Source organism: Gouania willdenowi, chromosome 15, assembly GCF_900634775.1.
Source record: "Gouania willdenowi chromosome 15, fGouWil2.1, whole genome shotgun sequence".
NCBI classification, from domain to species: domain Eukaryota; kingdom Metazoa; phylum Chordata; class Actinopteri; order Blenniiformes; family Gobiesocidae; genus Gouania; species Gouania willdenowi.
In genome coordinates this window covers 27,730,711-27,746,278 of record NC_041058.1, presented here as the reverse complement: position 1 = coordinate 27,746,278, position 15,568 = coordinate 27,730,711, and the positions used below count along the sequence as shown (strand labels likewise).

Genomic DNA, 15,568 nt, shown 5'->3' with positions numbered 1-15,568 from the left:
GCTGTAGCATTTTGCATCAGCAAATTCAACACCTTCATCTGAAATAAAATTATCAAGATTTATATCGTAAATCACCATTTTGAGAAAATAAATTGAGATATGAGTTTTGGTCCATATCACCCAGCCCTAGTAGGAATGTTCACAGCATTTCAATGTTAATAAAGGTCGACCTACCAAATTCTAATCACATAATTGTATTTAGTAAGTGGTTGACAAGGGGCTATTTTAGATTTTTTGTACACCTTTCTTAAAATATAAGGAATACTGGAGCTTGGTTGGGCGGGTGGGACTGCTCGTAGCAGGCAAATGAAAATTTCTCTCATTTTCAAATCCAAAACTTGACAGGTATGGATGGACCTGAGGTCTATCTGTTTTGAGGTTGCATCTTTTCCCAATTCGTTGCTTGGTATTGTCAGCCCAAATACACGTCTACTAAGTTAACTGGAGTCAATTTACATTTGAAATCTTGTGTATATTAGGATAACACTATTTCCGAGCCCCATCTATGAAAGAAAACCATTTAGGACACGCCTCAGACTGATTTTTTTGGGCAACACTCACAGACTGTGAATCCTTGCTGTTGTCTCGAGACCGGTTTTTGGCCAGACGCTTTTTCTTCTTGTGGAGGGGACGGGACTCCAGGATCATCTCCTCCAGTTCAAAGGTGGGGTCGCAGTGAAGGCGACCTTTCTGTAGGAGGAAGATATCCCCAATATTATTAGGTACATTTATAGTTTAAAATAGGTACATTATGATTCAGACAATGTGTTACCCTAAAGCCTAAACCAGCTGCCATTATATTTAGTTGCTATGCATGACTGTCATACTTAACAATTTTTTGCTTTGGGTGTGTGAGCTGTGTAAGGTTGTATGTGGTTCATACATTGGGAACAAAGCCTGCCTCTGTCTTCTTTTCATACACGGCGTCCCAGTTTATTTTAGCAAGGTAGGGAGATGTCTGCATGTCAGACAACCTGGTGAACCGGTGCTCAGGGTTGACAGTCAGCAGCTGAAAGCCAAGGAGAGAGAGACACACGCGCATACACACACACACACACACACACACGACATTTGTAAAATTGCATTCAATATTTTGTTGTAGCTCACAGTCAGGTCTCCTCTCATGGTAAACAAATTGTTGGTAAAAAATGAACCCTGATGACAAAAACCAGTGTGGAGGACTTAACCAAGATTAAATTCATTATTTTAACCAAACACATTATAATAATAATAAATGAAAAAATAACTCTTTGCAAATATCTAAGAATAACACATTTGATAAAAAATATTCAATGACTGGACCCAATTATATCCTATTAACAACCGTATGAGATATATACTCGCCTGTTTGCATGCTTTTTCTGTATGCATACATTGCTCTTGCACTGCCACCGACTGTGTGCCATGATATTCACATCAAGATTTTAGCATCTTATGTATAGCCAAATGAAACAAAAATGACAAGAAAGGTAATTTGTTGTTAGCCAGTTTTTGATGTTTAAACAAAGCCGTCTGAGTACAGTATAGTTGGATGAAATTTTTCTGTAAAACGTGTTGGTATGCTTCACAGCATTTTGAAGGTGCTGGCCTTGAACAGACAAATGTGTCACATCTGTTGCTTAACTAATAATTTACAGACTGTAGATTCAAATAAAGTTATAAGATCAATAAAATCTTTGTAGGCAGGGCAAGGCACATTTATTTGTATAGCGCATTTCATACACAAGGCAATTCAATTTGCTTTACATGATTAAAAAGAAACGTTAAACAGAAAACGTTTAACAGTTTAAAAATCAATAACAGCATAAAATTAAAATCAATAGTAAAAGCATGAAATAAACAATAATAATAATAATAATAATAATAATAATAATTTTAAAAAAAAATCTCCCTCTCAATCATAGGCAGTCAAGAAAAAGAGTACCTTAACTTGGATTTAAAAATAATCACATTGGATGCTGACTATTATCTGACCTGTTTCCATAGATCTGAGAGACCTCCTGGGTCTACATCCATTCAGGGGAGCCATTATCAAAAGTAAAAAAAATAATAATGATCAAATCAAATAAATATAAATAAATTTATGTTTGATTTCAAAACATTTTTTATTTATTTTTTAATCATTTTTATGATCACAGCAGTCACAGCATCACATTCAGATCACTGTGAATATTTTCTTTGGATTTAAATTTTAAAGTCCGTGTAAAACAAATTCAGCCATTTTCTTCTAAACACATTAAATAGGTCATAAAAGTATTCCTTAAAACATGAAAAAAGCCATGCAACCATTTATAGTTTAATTGTGGAGCTAGACTTCACAAACTGCTTCAAATTTCTATGTTCAGGATTTAATGGGCGGGTAAGAAATCATAGCCATCATTAGCATAAACCTGACCCTGCTGCTGAAGCACACAAAACGTGATTTTTTTGTACAAGTAAACATTTTTACATACAAGTTCACATTTTTTTCCTTCAAGTTCTCACATCACATTCTGCAAGCTCTTGTTTTGCAACATATCTACCTTCATAGATTCGTCTTACACTCTTTCCTCCGATTACTACTCTTATTAAGTATATATATTAAGTATATCTATATATATGTATCTGTATATATCTTTTCAAGCTTACCTTCCTCATCAGGGAAACTAGATCCTTCGGCCAAGCTGGACTGTACTGGACACTAACCGTACTGAACAGCTGAATCAGGGATTCCACTGAGTTAGTGGCATGGATGTCGTAAGGCCTCTGACGTGGAGAAAAGGCAACAACAACCAAAATTCAAGTGAGAAAGAGGTGCAAATTGATGATGGTCAGTCACATACCTAAATTATTCCATTATGCCTCACCCATCCTCGCAGTACTTCGAAGACTGTAACCCCTAGTGACCACCAGTCCACTTCAAAGCCATAACCCGTCCCTCCACTCATAGAAGACTGGAAAATCTCTGGTGCTGAAATCACAGCAGGTACACACTCATTGCTAAAGCTTTGGAAACTTTTCAAAGAACGTGTTTTTTGTTTACATCTACCCATCCATTTTGGAACTTGCTTCTTTTACAAGGCGGGTACAGGACTGTCGCAGGGCCACAATAGAGACAAACAACTTGTAATACAATCCCCCTACATGTAAAATCAGCTACTCCAATAAACCTAACATGCATGTTTTAAGATTGTGGGAGAAAGCCAAAGAGAGACCCTGAGAGAACTCATACAAGCACATGGAGAACAAAGAAAAATAACTAAAATACATATATTTTTATGTTGTATTTAATGTTTGTAACATCAAATATATAGATAATAGTGGTGAAACTTGATAAAAAAAAAAAGGGACTTTGCAATTTATTAAGCTTGATTAATCTAAACTAATCTTATAACAATATTTGACATGACAAGCACATATTTTTTTAGTTTAAATTGATTTTGGCATATGACTGAATCAATGAAAACAATACATTGTGTTTATTATTTTCGTCACTGAATGCGAACATAATGTGTAATATGAATAAATAATATTATGATTGCATTGTTCACAAAGCACAAACGTAAATTTAAGTAAACTTTCTAAAACTGGGCTTTTGTTTTCCATCCAGTGTTGTTATAAACACCAACAAAGCACAGCAGTCTCCCGTCTTGTATTGTAGACTGTGCACATTAGTTTTATATTTATGTCTGTGGCCATACTAGCCTGCCATTTCCCGATCTCATTAGATCGTGAAAGCAAAGCAGGTCTGGGCCTAGTTAGTAGTTTGATGGAAATCCTGAAAATTCCAGGTGCCACAGTGGGGGACAGTCGCTTCAGCGGTATCTGTCATTGTGTCCTTGGGCAATACACTTCACCCACATTGCCTAGTATGAATGTAGTGTGTGTGTAAGTGAGTGTTGGTGGTTGGCGCACTATGACAGCCTCGCTTCTGTCAGTCAGCCCCAGGGCAGCTGTGGCTACAATAGTAGCTTACCATCACTAAGTGTGGAGTGAAAGAATAATGCCTTAATTTTGTAAAGCGCTTTGAGTGTCTATGGTAAAGCGCTATGTAAAATCCAATGCATATTATTATATATGTATACCTCGTGCAATGAGAAAGGTTCTGCACTGTTTGGAGTGCAAAAAAGCAACTAAAGGAGCAAAAGGCAGAATTAAAAATAAACATAATTTTAAGTCCTTTAATGCTAATTGGTGATGAAGCATTCAAAACCAAAGAGAATGAGCCCACACACATTTCTCCCTATTGCCTTGAACAGACTTTGTGATGCATTTTGTTCTGCAATTCTGGGGCAGAATTTTCCACGTAGTCCTGCGGACGTAACATCAAATGACGCTGAAAGCGCGTATTCAATGGCTTGGAGAGGCGTCCACTTTAATAAAGTAGTAGAAGACGAAGTTGGCATGGAGGCTGAAAGAGCACTATGGCAAGCCAAAACGACCAAAAATCACGTTGATTTTGACGCGTTGACACGTAAAAAGCGTGCGTCATGTCAGAAATTACGCATGTGTAATACGCTCGTTAATTTGCTTCTGACGCGTTCAGACGTAAAAAGCGTGCGTTGCATAATTTGATCCCACAAACTCCACCTTCCAAAAGCAGACCACTGAGAATGATCACTGATCAGAATGATCAGTCATCCACAGACCCTGTAAGCTAAAATGTAAGCTAAAACGTTTGCCAAATATTCTGCTTGATTAGCCAATTACAAGATGTTTACCAAATTATATCCGTCCATTGAATATATTATTTAACTGCAGTTATAATATATGTAACCCTTGTCCCATGTAGCTATGCTATATTTTCCTAGAGTGTGAAGTACAATGGGACAGGGCCTGAGTTTGTTGTTTGAACGGTTTGATTTTTTTCTATTCTCAGATGATTTAGTTGATTAAAATAAACAAGGACATCACACAACCATACTTTAAATGCAATAATCCACTTACAGATATTTATTTAAAAAATAGAAAATAAATATTTTTAAAGATCTCTCTTTGGAAACAAAATACACACCCCTAAAGTGTTCTCTAAAACAAAATAAATACCTTTTGAATACCCCAATTCAAAATTTTTATTTTTAAATACTTCTTTACATAAACTAATAAAATGATAAAAAATTAAAATAACAAAACACAAGACACACACACGTTTTACCCAATACAAAACTCAAAAGAAAAACCAAATGCATTTTCATTAGAATATTTTAAAAAAACACACATACACAAGATAATATCCTCCCATTTCAGTGCAAAGTCTTTGTAAAGATGGATAATGATAAATTGACTGAAGTCTTTCCAGAAAGTCCTTGAGTGTGAGCAGGACCAGAAGAGGTGTTGCACTGTTTGCCTTTCCACAAAAACAACAACTCACATCAATGTCTCTTTTAAACTTGGTCATGAAATGTTTGGCTGGGTATTACTTATGTAATATTTTAAAAGACACTTCTTTTACCTTATTGGTGATCAGATACTTATTGGGGATTGACCAAACTTTTTTCCAGTTTATATCAGTTACAAAACTGTTCCGGTATGATTTAATGTACGAGATAGAATATACAACCTTCTGAAATAAACTCAGAAACTTCTTGTTACTGTTTTTGGATTGAGTAAAGCAGATTATACCAATTTCTGTCTCTAAAGGTGTCATGATTTGGTGGCTCCTCCCTCCTGTGTCCTCTGTTTTCCCCTCCCTCTTGTTCCTGTCTGTCCTTGTTGGTGTGGAGTGGGGAGGAGTCGGCACTGCTGCTGGAGCTCGTTACTCACCTGCAGCTCCTCACCACCAACAGGCTCCAGTATATAACCTAGTCTTCTCCTCCACTCGACGCCAGATCGTCAGTTATCCCTCGTGGTACCTTTGTTTTTGGCTCAGTTCCAAGTGTTTGTACTTTCTGGCTCCTGAAGTTTCAGCCTTGGGTTTCACCTGCTAATACATACCTCTCATCTGTACAGATATTGATTCACCTCCAGTCTCTGCCCTGCTGCCTCCACGGTTGGCTCCTGGACTGCGACTACCTTCACTTTTGGTCTCAATAAAGTCTGTTACATTTTTGACTTGACTGGTCTGATTGGGTGTTTGCTCGGCTCCGCAACAGAACGATCTGGCCAAAGATGGACCCAACAGACAATCAAGACACACCAACAATACAACAAGCTCTCTCTCATCAAGGAATATTACTGGGACAACATGAACAGAGTATTCTAGCTCTACATGCTTCTAATCAGCAGCTCTCCCAACAGGTAACCGTCCTCACTCAACAGATTTCAGCGTGGCTTTCCCTGCAGTCAAATGCCTCGGCCCAAACCGCCCAGCCAACCCCTCCATCTCCGCAACAAGTCGAGCAAGGACCTGGACCCAGAGAGCCTGCCATTTCAGACCCGGAACATTTTGCAGGTCAGTCAGAGTTGTGTCGAGGATTTTTGTTCCAATGCTCTACAGTATTTAATCAACGACCAAGTTCATGTTCCTCTGATATAAGCCGGATTCAGTACATGTGTGGACTAATGAGGGGAAGGGCACTCAAGTGGGTTGAAGCAAGATTTTCAAATACTGCTATGCATGAAGTTTGCTACAGGGACTTTGTGAAAGAGATTAAGCAGGTGTTTGATCATCCTGATTACCGGTCTGATGCCTCTGCTAAGTTAATGTCCCTGTCCCAAGGCCAACGAGCCGTTTCTGATTATTCAATTGATTTTTGGACTCTGAAAGCCGAAGTCGATTGGACAGAACAAGCCTTACGCGCTGCTTTCACCAAGGGTTTGAGTGATCAAATCAAAGATGAATTGATGTCCCGTGATGAACCGGACGATTTAGAATCTTTGATTTCTTTGGCTAACAAGATTGACAATCGTATCAGAGCAAGGAGAGAGACAACTCTGCCCGCTCTTCAACCCGTACTACTGCTATATCGCCCCCAATTCGACCCAGTCATCAGCCAATTCGCTTTGAAGAGGACCCAATTGATGGTCCAGAACCTATGCAGTTAGGCCGAGCCCATTTGACTCCAGAAGAGTTACAACGTCGCCGGCGAGCCGGTGAGTGCCTCTATTGTGGCAAATCAGGACATTTCCTGGCCAGCTGTCCAACACGGCCAAAAGACCGGGCTCATCCGTAAGTGTGGGGGTACAGATGAGCCAACCTGTTCCCACCGTTAAGACTCCAGTACGTTTTCAGATCCAGGCCTCTTTGTGTGTTAATACCCTGTCTATTCCCCTACTGGCCCTGATTGATTCTGGTGCAGAAGATAATTTCTTGGACCAGCAGGTGGCACTTCAGGCTGGCATCGAGCTAGAGACTCTGAGCGCCCCTGTTTCCACACTGGCGCTGGATGGTAGGTTACTGGCCCGAGTAACTCACAAGACTGCGCCGGTAAATTTAGCCCTGTCTGGGAATCATAGAGAACAGATACAATTTTATATACTCTCAGCACCCACTACGCCCTTGATTCTGGGTCATCCTTGGTTGATTCAGCACAACCCTACCATTGATTGGAATGAAGGGCGTGTGACTAGTTGGGGCAACTTATGTCATTCTAATTGTTTGCTTTCTGCCTTGCCTCCACTAGAAGGACTTACTGTTGCCGGTGACTCTGAGAATGGTCCAGATCTGACAAACATTCCTGAAGTATATCATGACCTGCAGGAAGTATTCAGTAAGTCCAAAGCTGTGTCTCTCCCACCACATAGACCATATGATTGCGCCATCAACCTCATTCCGGGGGCACAGCTTCCATCAAGCAGACTCTACAATGTATCCAAGCCAGAACGGGAGGCCATGGAGAAATACATTGCAGAATCCTTGGCTGCGGGACTTATTCGTCCGTCTAAATCTCCCCTTGGTGCTGGTTTTTTCTTTGTCCCTAAGAAAGACAGATCTTTGAGACCTTGTATTGATTTTCGGGGCCTTAATAACATTACAATTAAGAACAAATACCCCTTGCCTCTTCTAGATTCTGCATTCACCCCACTTCAAGGTGCCACCGTGTTTACTAAGTTGGACCTCAGAAATGCATATCATTTGGTGCGCATAAAGGAAGGGCATGAGTGGAAAACTGCCTTTAAAACACCCATGGGACACTTTGAGTACCAGGTGATGCCTTTTGGACTCACAAACGCCCCCGCAGTTTTTCAGTCCCTCATCAATGATGTACTAAGAGACTTTCTTAATCGTTTTGTTTTTGTCTATTTGGACGATATCCTGATTTTTTTTCGCAGACCCAGGCCGAGCATCATGACCATGTTCGACGAGTACTGCAAAGACTGTTGGAGAACAAACTTTTTGTGAAGGCGAAGAAGTGTGTATTTCATGCAACTAAGGTCAGTTTTCTGGGATTTATTATAAAGAGTGGTCAAGTCGACGCAGATCCTGAAAGAGTCAAAGCAGTGGTTGAGTGGCCTGTACCAAGAACCAGAAAACAGCTCCAGAGATTTTTGGGGTTTGCCAATTTTTATCGCCGATTTATTAAGGACTTCAGTCGTGTTGCTTCTCCGTTAACCAAACTCACCTCTCCCTCCCTGCAGTTCTCCTGGTCCCCTGAAGCTGACTCAGCCTTTAATCGTCTAAAGAACCTGTTTACGTCTGCACCAGTGCTGAAGAGCCCTGACCCCACGAAGCAGTTCATTGTAGAGGTGGATGCGTCTGACTCCGGGGTGGGTGCTGTTCTCTCTCAGAGGTCTGGTGCAGAGGGACTCGTTCATCCATGTGCCTTCTTCTCACGCCGGTTGTCCCCTGCTGAACGAAACTACGACATTGGCGACCGTGAGTTACTAGCTGTTAAAATGGCATTAGAAGAATGGAGACATTGGTTGGAGGGGGCTGAACAACTTTTTTTAGTTTGGACGGACCATAAAAATTTAGCATACGTTCAATCTGTACGTTTAAAGCACGTTTAAACCCTCGTCAAGCACGCTGGGCACTGTTTTTTAGTCGCTTCAACTTTGTTCTTACTTATCGTCCTGGATCTAAGAACATTAAACCAGACTCTCTGTCCAGACAATTCTCTACAGAAGAACCCCAATGTGAATCTGACCCCATTTTGGCCCCAGCCCAAGTTGTTGCAGCAGTTACCTGGGAGATAAGGAACCTCATAGAAGAGGCCCAGCGCACACAGCCAGATCCAGGCCAAGGCCCTCCAGGCAAGATGTTTGTCCCAGATTCAGCCCGTTCAAAAGTGCTGCAGTGGACACATGCCAGTCGCTTTTCCTGCCACCCGGGTGTCAACCGTACCCTTTCACTACTTCGTCGCTTCTTCTGGTGGCCCTCCATAGAAAAGGACACACGATCGTATGTCACAGCCTGTCAAGTGTGTGCTCGTGGGAAGTCCAGTCACCGTCCCCCATTGGGACTTCTTCAACCCCTGCCTGTTCCGTCTAGACCCTGGTCGCATATTGCAGTGAATTTTGTGACCGGCTTACCTCCCTCACAAGGTAAAACCACCATTCTAACGATAGTAGATCGGTTTTCCAAGGCTGCACATTTTGTTGCCCTGCCCAAGCTTCCCACAGCAAAGGAAACTGCTGATTTACTGGTTAGTAATGTTGTTCGTCTGCATGGAATACCTACAGATATTGTTTCCGACCGTGGATCACAGTTTACATCCCATGTTTGGAAAGCTTTTTGTCTGTCACTAGGTGCCGCGGTCAGTCTCTCATCAGGTTTCCACCCGCAGACTAATGGGCAGACGGAGAGAACAAATCAAGATCTGGCAATCGGCACTCCGTTGTGTGGTTGCCTCTAATACTGCTACTTGGAGTGTGTACCTAGCCTGGGTCGAATATTCCCACAACTCCTTGGTTTCAAGTGCCACAGGTTTGTCCCCTTTTGAGGCTTCACTTGGTTACCAACCTCCCTTGTTTCCTGAACAGGAGCAGGAGCTGGCTGTTCCGTCCATCCAACATCACATGCAACGTTGCAAAGGCGTCTGGCATCGTACCAGGACAGCTCTTCTAAGGACTGCTCTTCGTACTAAAGCAAGGGCGGACAGGCACAGAGTTGATGCCCCTCATTATCAGCTAGGTCAGGAAGTGTGGCTCTCCAGCAAAGACATTCCATTGAAGACGGATAGTCGCAAGCTCTCCCCCCGTTTCCTGGGTCCCTTCAGGATTGAGAGGATAATCAGTCCCACGGCGGTTCGTCTGAAATTGCCTTCTTCGCTACGTGTGCATCCTACGTTTCATGTGTCACAGATTAAGCCGGTACTAACGAATGACCTTTGCCCTCCAGCCGTTCCCCCTCCTCCCACCCGGGTCGTCGATGCCCAGCCTGCGTATACTGTGCGTAGGTTGCTGGACGTGCGGCGCCGTGGTAGGGGACTGCAGTACCTAGTTGATTGGGAGGGGTATGGTCCTGAGGCGAGGTCGTGGGTTCCCCGTTCCTGGATCTTGGACGCTGACCTGGTACGTGGGTTCCATGCTGCCCGTCCTGATGGGTCCAGGCGGCCGCCAGGCGGCGTCCGTTAGGGGGGGTACTGTCATGATTTGGTGGCTCCTCCCTCCTGTGTCCTCTGTTTTCCCCTCCCTCTTGTTCCTGTCTGTCCTTGTTGGTGTGGAGTGGGGAGGAGTCGGCACTGCTGCTGGAGCTCGTTACTCACCTGCAGCTCATCACCACCAACAGGCTCCAGTATATAACCTGGTCTTCTCCTCCACTCGACGCCAGATTGTCAGTTATCCCACGTGGTACCTTTGTTTTTTGGCTCAGTTCCAAGTGTTTGTACTTTCTGGCTCCTGAAGTTTCAGCCTTGGGTTTCACCTGCTAATACTTACCTCTCATCTGCACAGATATTGATTCACCTCCAGACTCTGCCCTGCTGCCTCCATGGTTGGCTCCTGGACTGCGACTACCTTCATTTTTGGTCTCAATAAAGTCTGTTACATTTTTGACTTGACTGGTCTGATTGGGTGTTTTCTCGGCTCCGCAACAAAAGGACTAGCGAGAGAAAGAGGGTGGGGCAAAAAGTTGTTTCTAAAGAGCATTTGAATACTTGTGGATATGGCATCAAATAGAATGGCATATTGTTTCGGAGAGATTGGAAAATTGAAGGTATGTAAAGTTTCTGAATAAGACATACGTTGCCCGTTGCTGTTAAATAACTGTCCAACTAATATAACCTGTTTCTCTACCTAATCAGAGAAATAAAGTGATTTGTTCTTGCATAATTGTGTTTATAGATAAGAGACCATGCAAGATAACTTGTCTATGGAATTTAGATAATTTAAGAGGAATCTTGTCAACATTGTAATTGCAACCCAAAACAAAATTCCAAACCACCAAATTTTGAGAACATATATCGAGGAATAAAGTTCCAATTGGACACTGGGTTTTTAAGAAAGTGTTTGCCCAATCAATTTTTATTTTTATTTTTATTTATTCAGTTCATTTCATGGTTGCATTCACAGAAATTCATTTGACATTCAGAGCAAAATCACATCATTGTTTTTTTTTTTTTGTCCTTTTTTTGTCCTTTTTTTGTCCTTTTTCATGCCGGAAAGGGCGACGGAAAAAAGCATTATGCTTATCCAGATCCGTCCCCTAATTTGAACACATAATTTTACATCCAACCTCGTTTCTTCCCTTTTTTTTTTTTTTTTTTTGTCCCTTTTTTTGTGATGTGTTCTCGTCTGCAGTCATTGTTCCTGTTGTTACTCCTCTTCACTGTCTCTTTCCTCCGTATTTCCTCGGGCTTTCTTTTCCAGTCGTTGTTTACGTTCCTCCAACTCTCCAAACGTAAATTTCTTCTTCTTTCGGAGTACCTTCATATCCTCTGAAAGTCGCCTCAGCTTACGATCCATCCGGAAGGCACATGCACATACACATACCCCCATCATTAGCAGGCCAAAGATCATGACTCCTAGCAGATAGATGTCGTCCACATCTTCAACTGTCAGCAGGGAGAGACAGAGCATCTGGCTTCTCCCTCGTGCATCCATGACATATCCACCTGGGTATGTGTCCTTTGGACACGGTATTTCGTGCTGAAGCAATTGCCTCGTTGAGAAGATTTTGTCAATGACCAGTTAATGAGTTCCATGTCGTCGCTGTAGCGTTCAATGAAGAGTTGACTTGAGATCTGTATGTGTGTAAAAATGTCCTCCTCGTTTTGTCCTTAAATTGTTTCAGATTATCTGACTGTTGTGTCTCTTCGTCAAGGCTGTTCCAGAGGTTCATGGCTCTATGCACAGTACTATGTTTGCCAACGTTTGATATGACCCTGTTTGGTCTAAACACATTATTATGTCTGAATTCATAGGGATTTTGATTGTATGTGAAACGTTTTTGTATTCGATGTGGTAGTTTTTTTGATGCAGCCCTAAATGCGTGTATTTGTGTGTTGTAGTGTATTATTTCTTGCAGTTTTAGGTATTTTGATTTCTCAAATAAATCGTTTGTGTGTGTGTTGTGTGGCACTTTATGTAAAATTCTTATAGCTTTTTTTTGTTGTTTAAATAGTGGTTCAAGATACGTTTTGTAGTTATTACCCCATATTTCGGAGCAGTAATTTAAGTGCGATGCTATGAGTGAAGAATAGATTGTTTTAAGTGATTTGGTATGTAGGATTTGTTGAAGCTTCCATAGGATGTAACTGCTTTTGGCAACTTTGTTTTTAACTATTTGTATATGTTTTTTCCAGGTCAGCTTGTCGTCTATCCACACTCTTAGTACCCTATAATCTTTTACTTGTTCTATTATTTCCATGTTTAGTTTCAGTCTTATATCTACCGTTTTATTTCTCTTTCCGAAATTAATGAATTTTGTTTTACTGACGTTTAGGGCTAATTTGTTTACATCTAACCAAGTTTGAATTTTTAATAGTTCCTCATTTGTTGACTCTATTGGAGTGTTAATGTCTTTGCCTGTGCATAGAATGGTTGTGTCATCTGCAAACAACGTTAGTTTGAGGCAATTTGAGACTTTGAAAATGTCATTTATGTATAGAATGAACAGTTTTGGCCCTAAAATTGAACCCTGTGGAACACCACATTGTATAGTTTGGCATTTTGATATGTGTTCTTCAAAGTCAACATATTGTTTCCTATTTGTCATATAGCTTTTAATCCATTTTAAGGCGTTGTACTTTATTCCGTAATTTTGAAGTTTTTGTTCAAGAATATCGTGATTAATTGTGTCAAAGGCTTTTTTTAGGTCCAGAAAAATTCCGAATACAAATAGTTTTTTTTCTAATGCTTCTCTTATATTCTCCGTGATGTCAATTATAGCCATTGCTGTTGAACGTCCTTTTCTAAATCCATATTGTCCTTCATGTAGTATATTATTGTCTTCTATAAATTTGTCGAGTCTGTTCTTGAACAGTTTTTCCAGAATTTTTGATAATTGTGGTAATATTGATATAGGTCGATAATTAGTGAAATTCCATTTTTCTCCACCCTTGTAAATCGGTCTGATTTTTGCAATTTTCATCTTTTCTGGGAAAACACCATTCTTGAATGAGAGATTACTTATATGTGTTAATGGCGGGGTTATTTCAGCTGTTATGGTTTTTATTAGACTCATAGTTAGATTATTAACATCTCTGGATTTTTTTGAGGTACAGGTAGTGATTATTCTGTCCACCTCTGCTTCTGTTACTTCTTCAAGTGCAAGGTACTTATCAATGTCTTTCTTCTCATTGTCATAATGGTTCCATTTAAGTGTTGGGTGTTTATTTATTCCTTTCTCTGTGTTTTTTCCAGTATTTATGAAAAAACTGTTGAGTTCTTGTGCTATTATGTTTTTATTGTATTCTTTTACATTGTTTATTATAAAATGGTCTGCATTTTTTTCTTTGCATTTGCGCATGGTTATATTGTTTATTATTTCCCACAATTTTTTGTTTTTGTATAATTTAGAGTTGTAAAATCTAACAAATTAAGACCACCAGATTCATAATTATTCATTACAACACTCTTCCTGATATAGTGTGTGCGATTTTTCCAGAGGAAGTTAAAAAGCATACGATCGATATACTCACAGGTTTTCCCATCAACATGAAGAGAGAGAGCAGCATAGGTCAAGCGAGATAAACCTTCAGCTTTAGAAAGTAAAACTCTCCCTTTAAGTGTTAAATCCCTTTGCAGCCACTGGTTTAACTTGATTTGTGTTTTTTTAATGACTGGTAGGAAATTTGAAAGCATCATAGTGATTTCATCCTTACAGATAATAAGACCCAAATAAGTGACTTTGATGTTACATATACTGGTTCAGAGCATTCTTTAAGAGGCAACAGTTGGCATTTGTTCACATTCAGTGACAAGCTAGAAGCTTTAGAAAATAAATTTATTGCCTGAAGAGCAACGGACACCTGACTAGCATTTTTTAGAATAAAGTAGTATCATTGGCCAGTTGGCTAATGACAACATCTCTACCAGTGATGGTTATACCTTGAAGAGCACATTGTTGGATATGTAAGGCCAGAAATTGGGTACATAAAATAAAAAGGGATGGTGAGATTGGACAGCCTAACGTATGCCACGATTGAGATTAAATCTAGAGGTGGTTCCATTTTTCATTTCGATTGAGCTATTTGCATTACTGTATAAAGCTTTAATATTTAAATACTGTCACAGAAGAAATTTCCAAACCCAAATTAGATAAGAATATGAAATCATGCTAAATTGAGTCAAAGGCTTTGTAAAAATCTAAGAAAAGAATAAATGAATCATCGCACACCAGATCAGAATCGTCAAGAATATCAAGGACCAATCGGATATTATTAGAAACTTGTACAGTGCCCGTCAGAAGTATGCATTCATATAGTGGGCGCTTAAGGAGAGTTGTCAATTACGGGCATAATAACATAGTCTGTAGCATTATTAAAGGGTATATTTGCAGGTGCAAAGTAAAATAACGTGTGCAATTTCCCTGGTTTAATTCTATGAGACATGCGCTAGATGAATGTGTTGGTTTTTTTTACTAATTTTTATATTTTTTGTTTTAATTATTGTTTGTTGTTGCATTGTAGTGTTATTCTGGAGTCATTTTGTGCATTTCTGTTGTCATTTTAGTGTATTTTTAGTATTAATTAAATGTCCGACCAGAGAGGAGAAGACACTGGATCACTGTTACACCACACTAAGCAGTGCTTATCACGCCGTTTCCCGTGCTGCACTGGGCCAATCGGACCATTTGATGGTCCATCTGATTCCTTCATACAGACAGAGGCTGAAGCTCTGTAAACCTGTGGTGAAGGAATCTAAACAATGGACCAGTGAAGCAGTGGAGAAACTCCAGGAGTGTTTGGACTGGACTGACTGGGATGTTTTCAGGTCTGCGAACAGTTCTCTGGATGAGTTTACAGACGCTGTGACGTCCTACATCAGCTTCTGTGAGGACAGCTGCATTCCATCAAAGACCAGGGTGAGTTATAACAATGACAAACCCTGGTTCACAGCTAAGCTCAGAAGGCTGAGGGCAGACAAAGAGGTCGCTTTCAGGAGTGGAGACAGAGCCAGGTACAGAGAGTCGAAGTACACGTTTGAAAAGGAGGTGAGAAAAGCCAAACGTTTGTACTCAGAGAAGCTACAATATCAGTTCTCTGCAAATGACTCAGCTTCTGTCTGGAGAGGGCTCAGGCAAATTACAAACTACAAGCCCAGAGCC

The 15,568-nt window shown here is 40.5% G+C and overlaps 1 protein-coding gene across 11 annotated transcripts in view; it reads right to left on the bottom strand.

The window, feature by feature from the left end:
* stk32c (serine/threonine kinase 32C) overlaps positions 1-15,568 on the bottom strand; it is a 250,272-nt gene that overhangs the window by 104,101 nt on the left and 130,603 nt on the right. For 10 of the 11 annotated variants that reach the window (XR_003675562.1, XR_003675560.1, XR_003675561.1 and 7 more), the window contains 4 exons: positions 2,847-2,950; positions 2,629-2,745; positions 884-1,009; positions 562-690 (listed from right to left, as the gene is read on the bottom strand). Coding sequence is in view for 8 of the 11 variants with exons in the window: in XM_028467684.1 (XP_028323485.1) it covers positions 562-690; positions 884-1,009; positions 2,629-2,745; positions 2,847-2,950 (476 nt within the window). In the remaining 3 variants the exon portion in view is untranslated. The remainder of the gene's footprint in view (positions 1-561; positions 691-883; positions 1,010-2,628; positions 2,746-2,846; positions 2,951-15,568) is intronic. The other variant, XM_028467686.1, reaches the window with a different exon arrangement.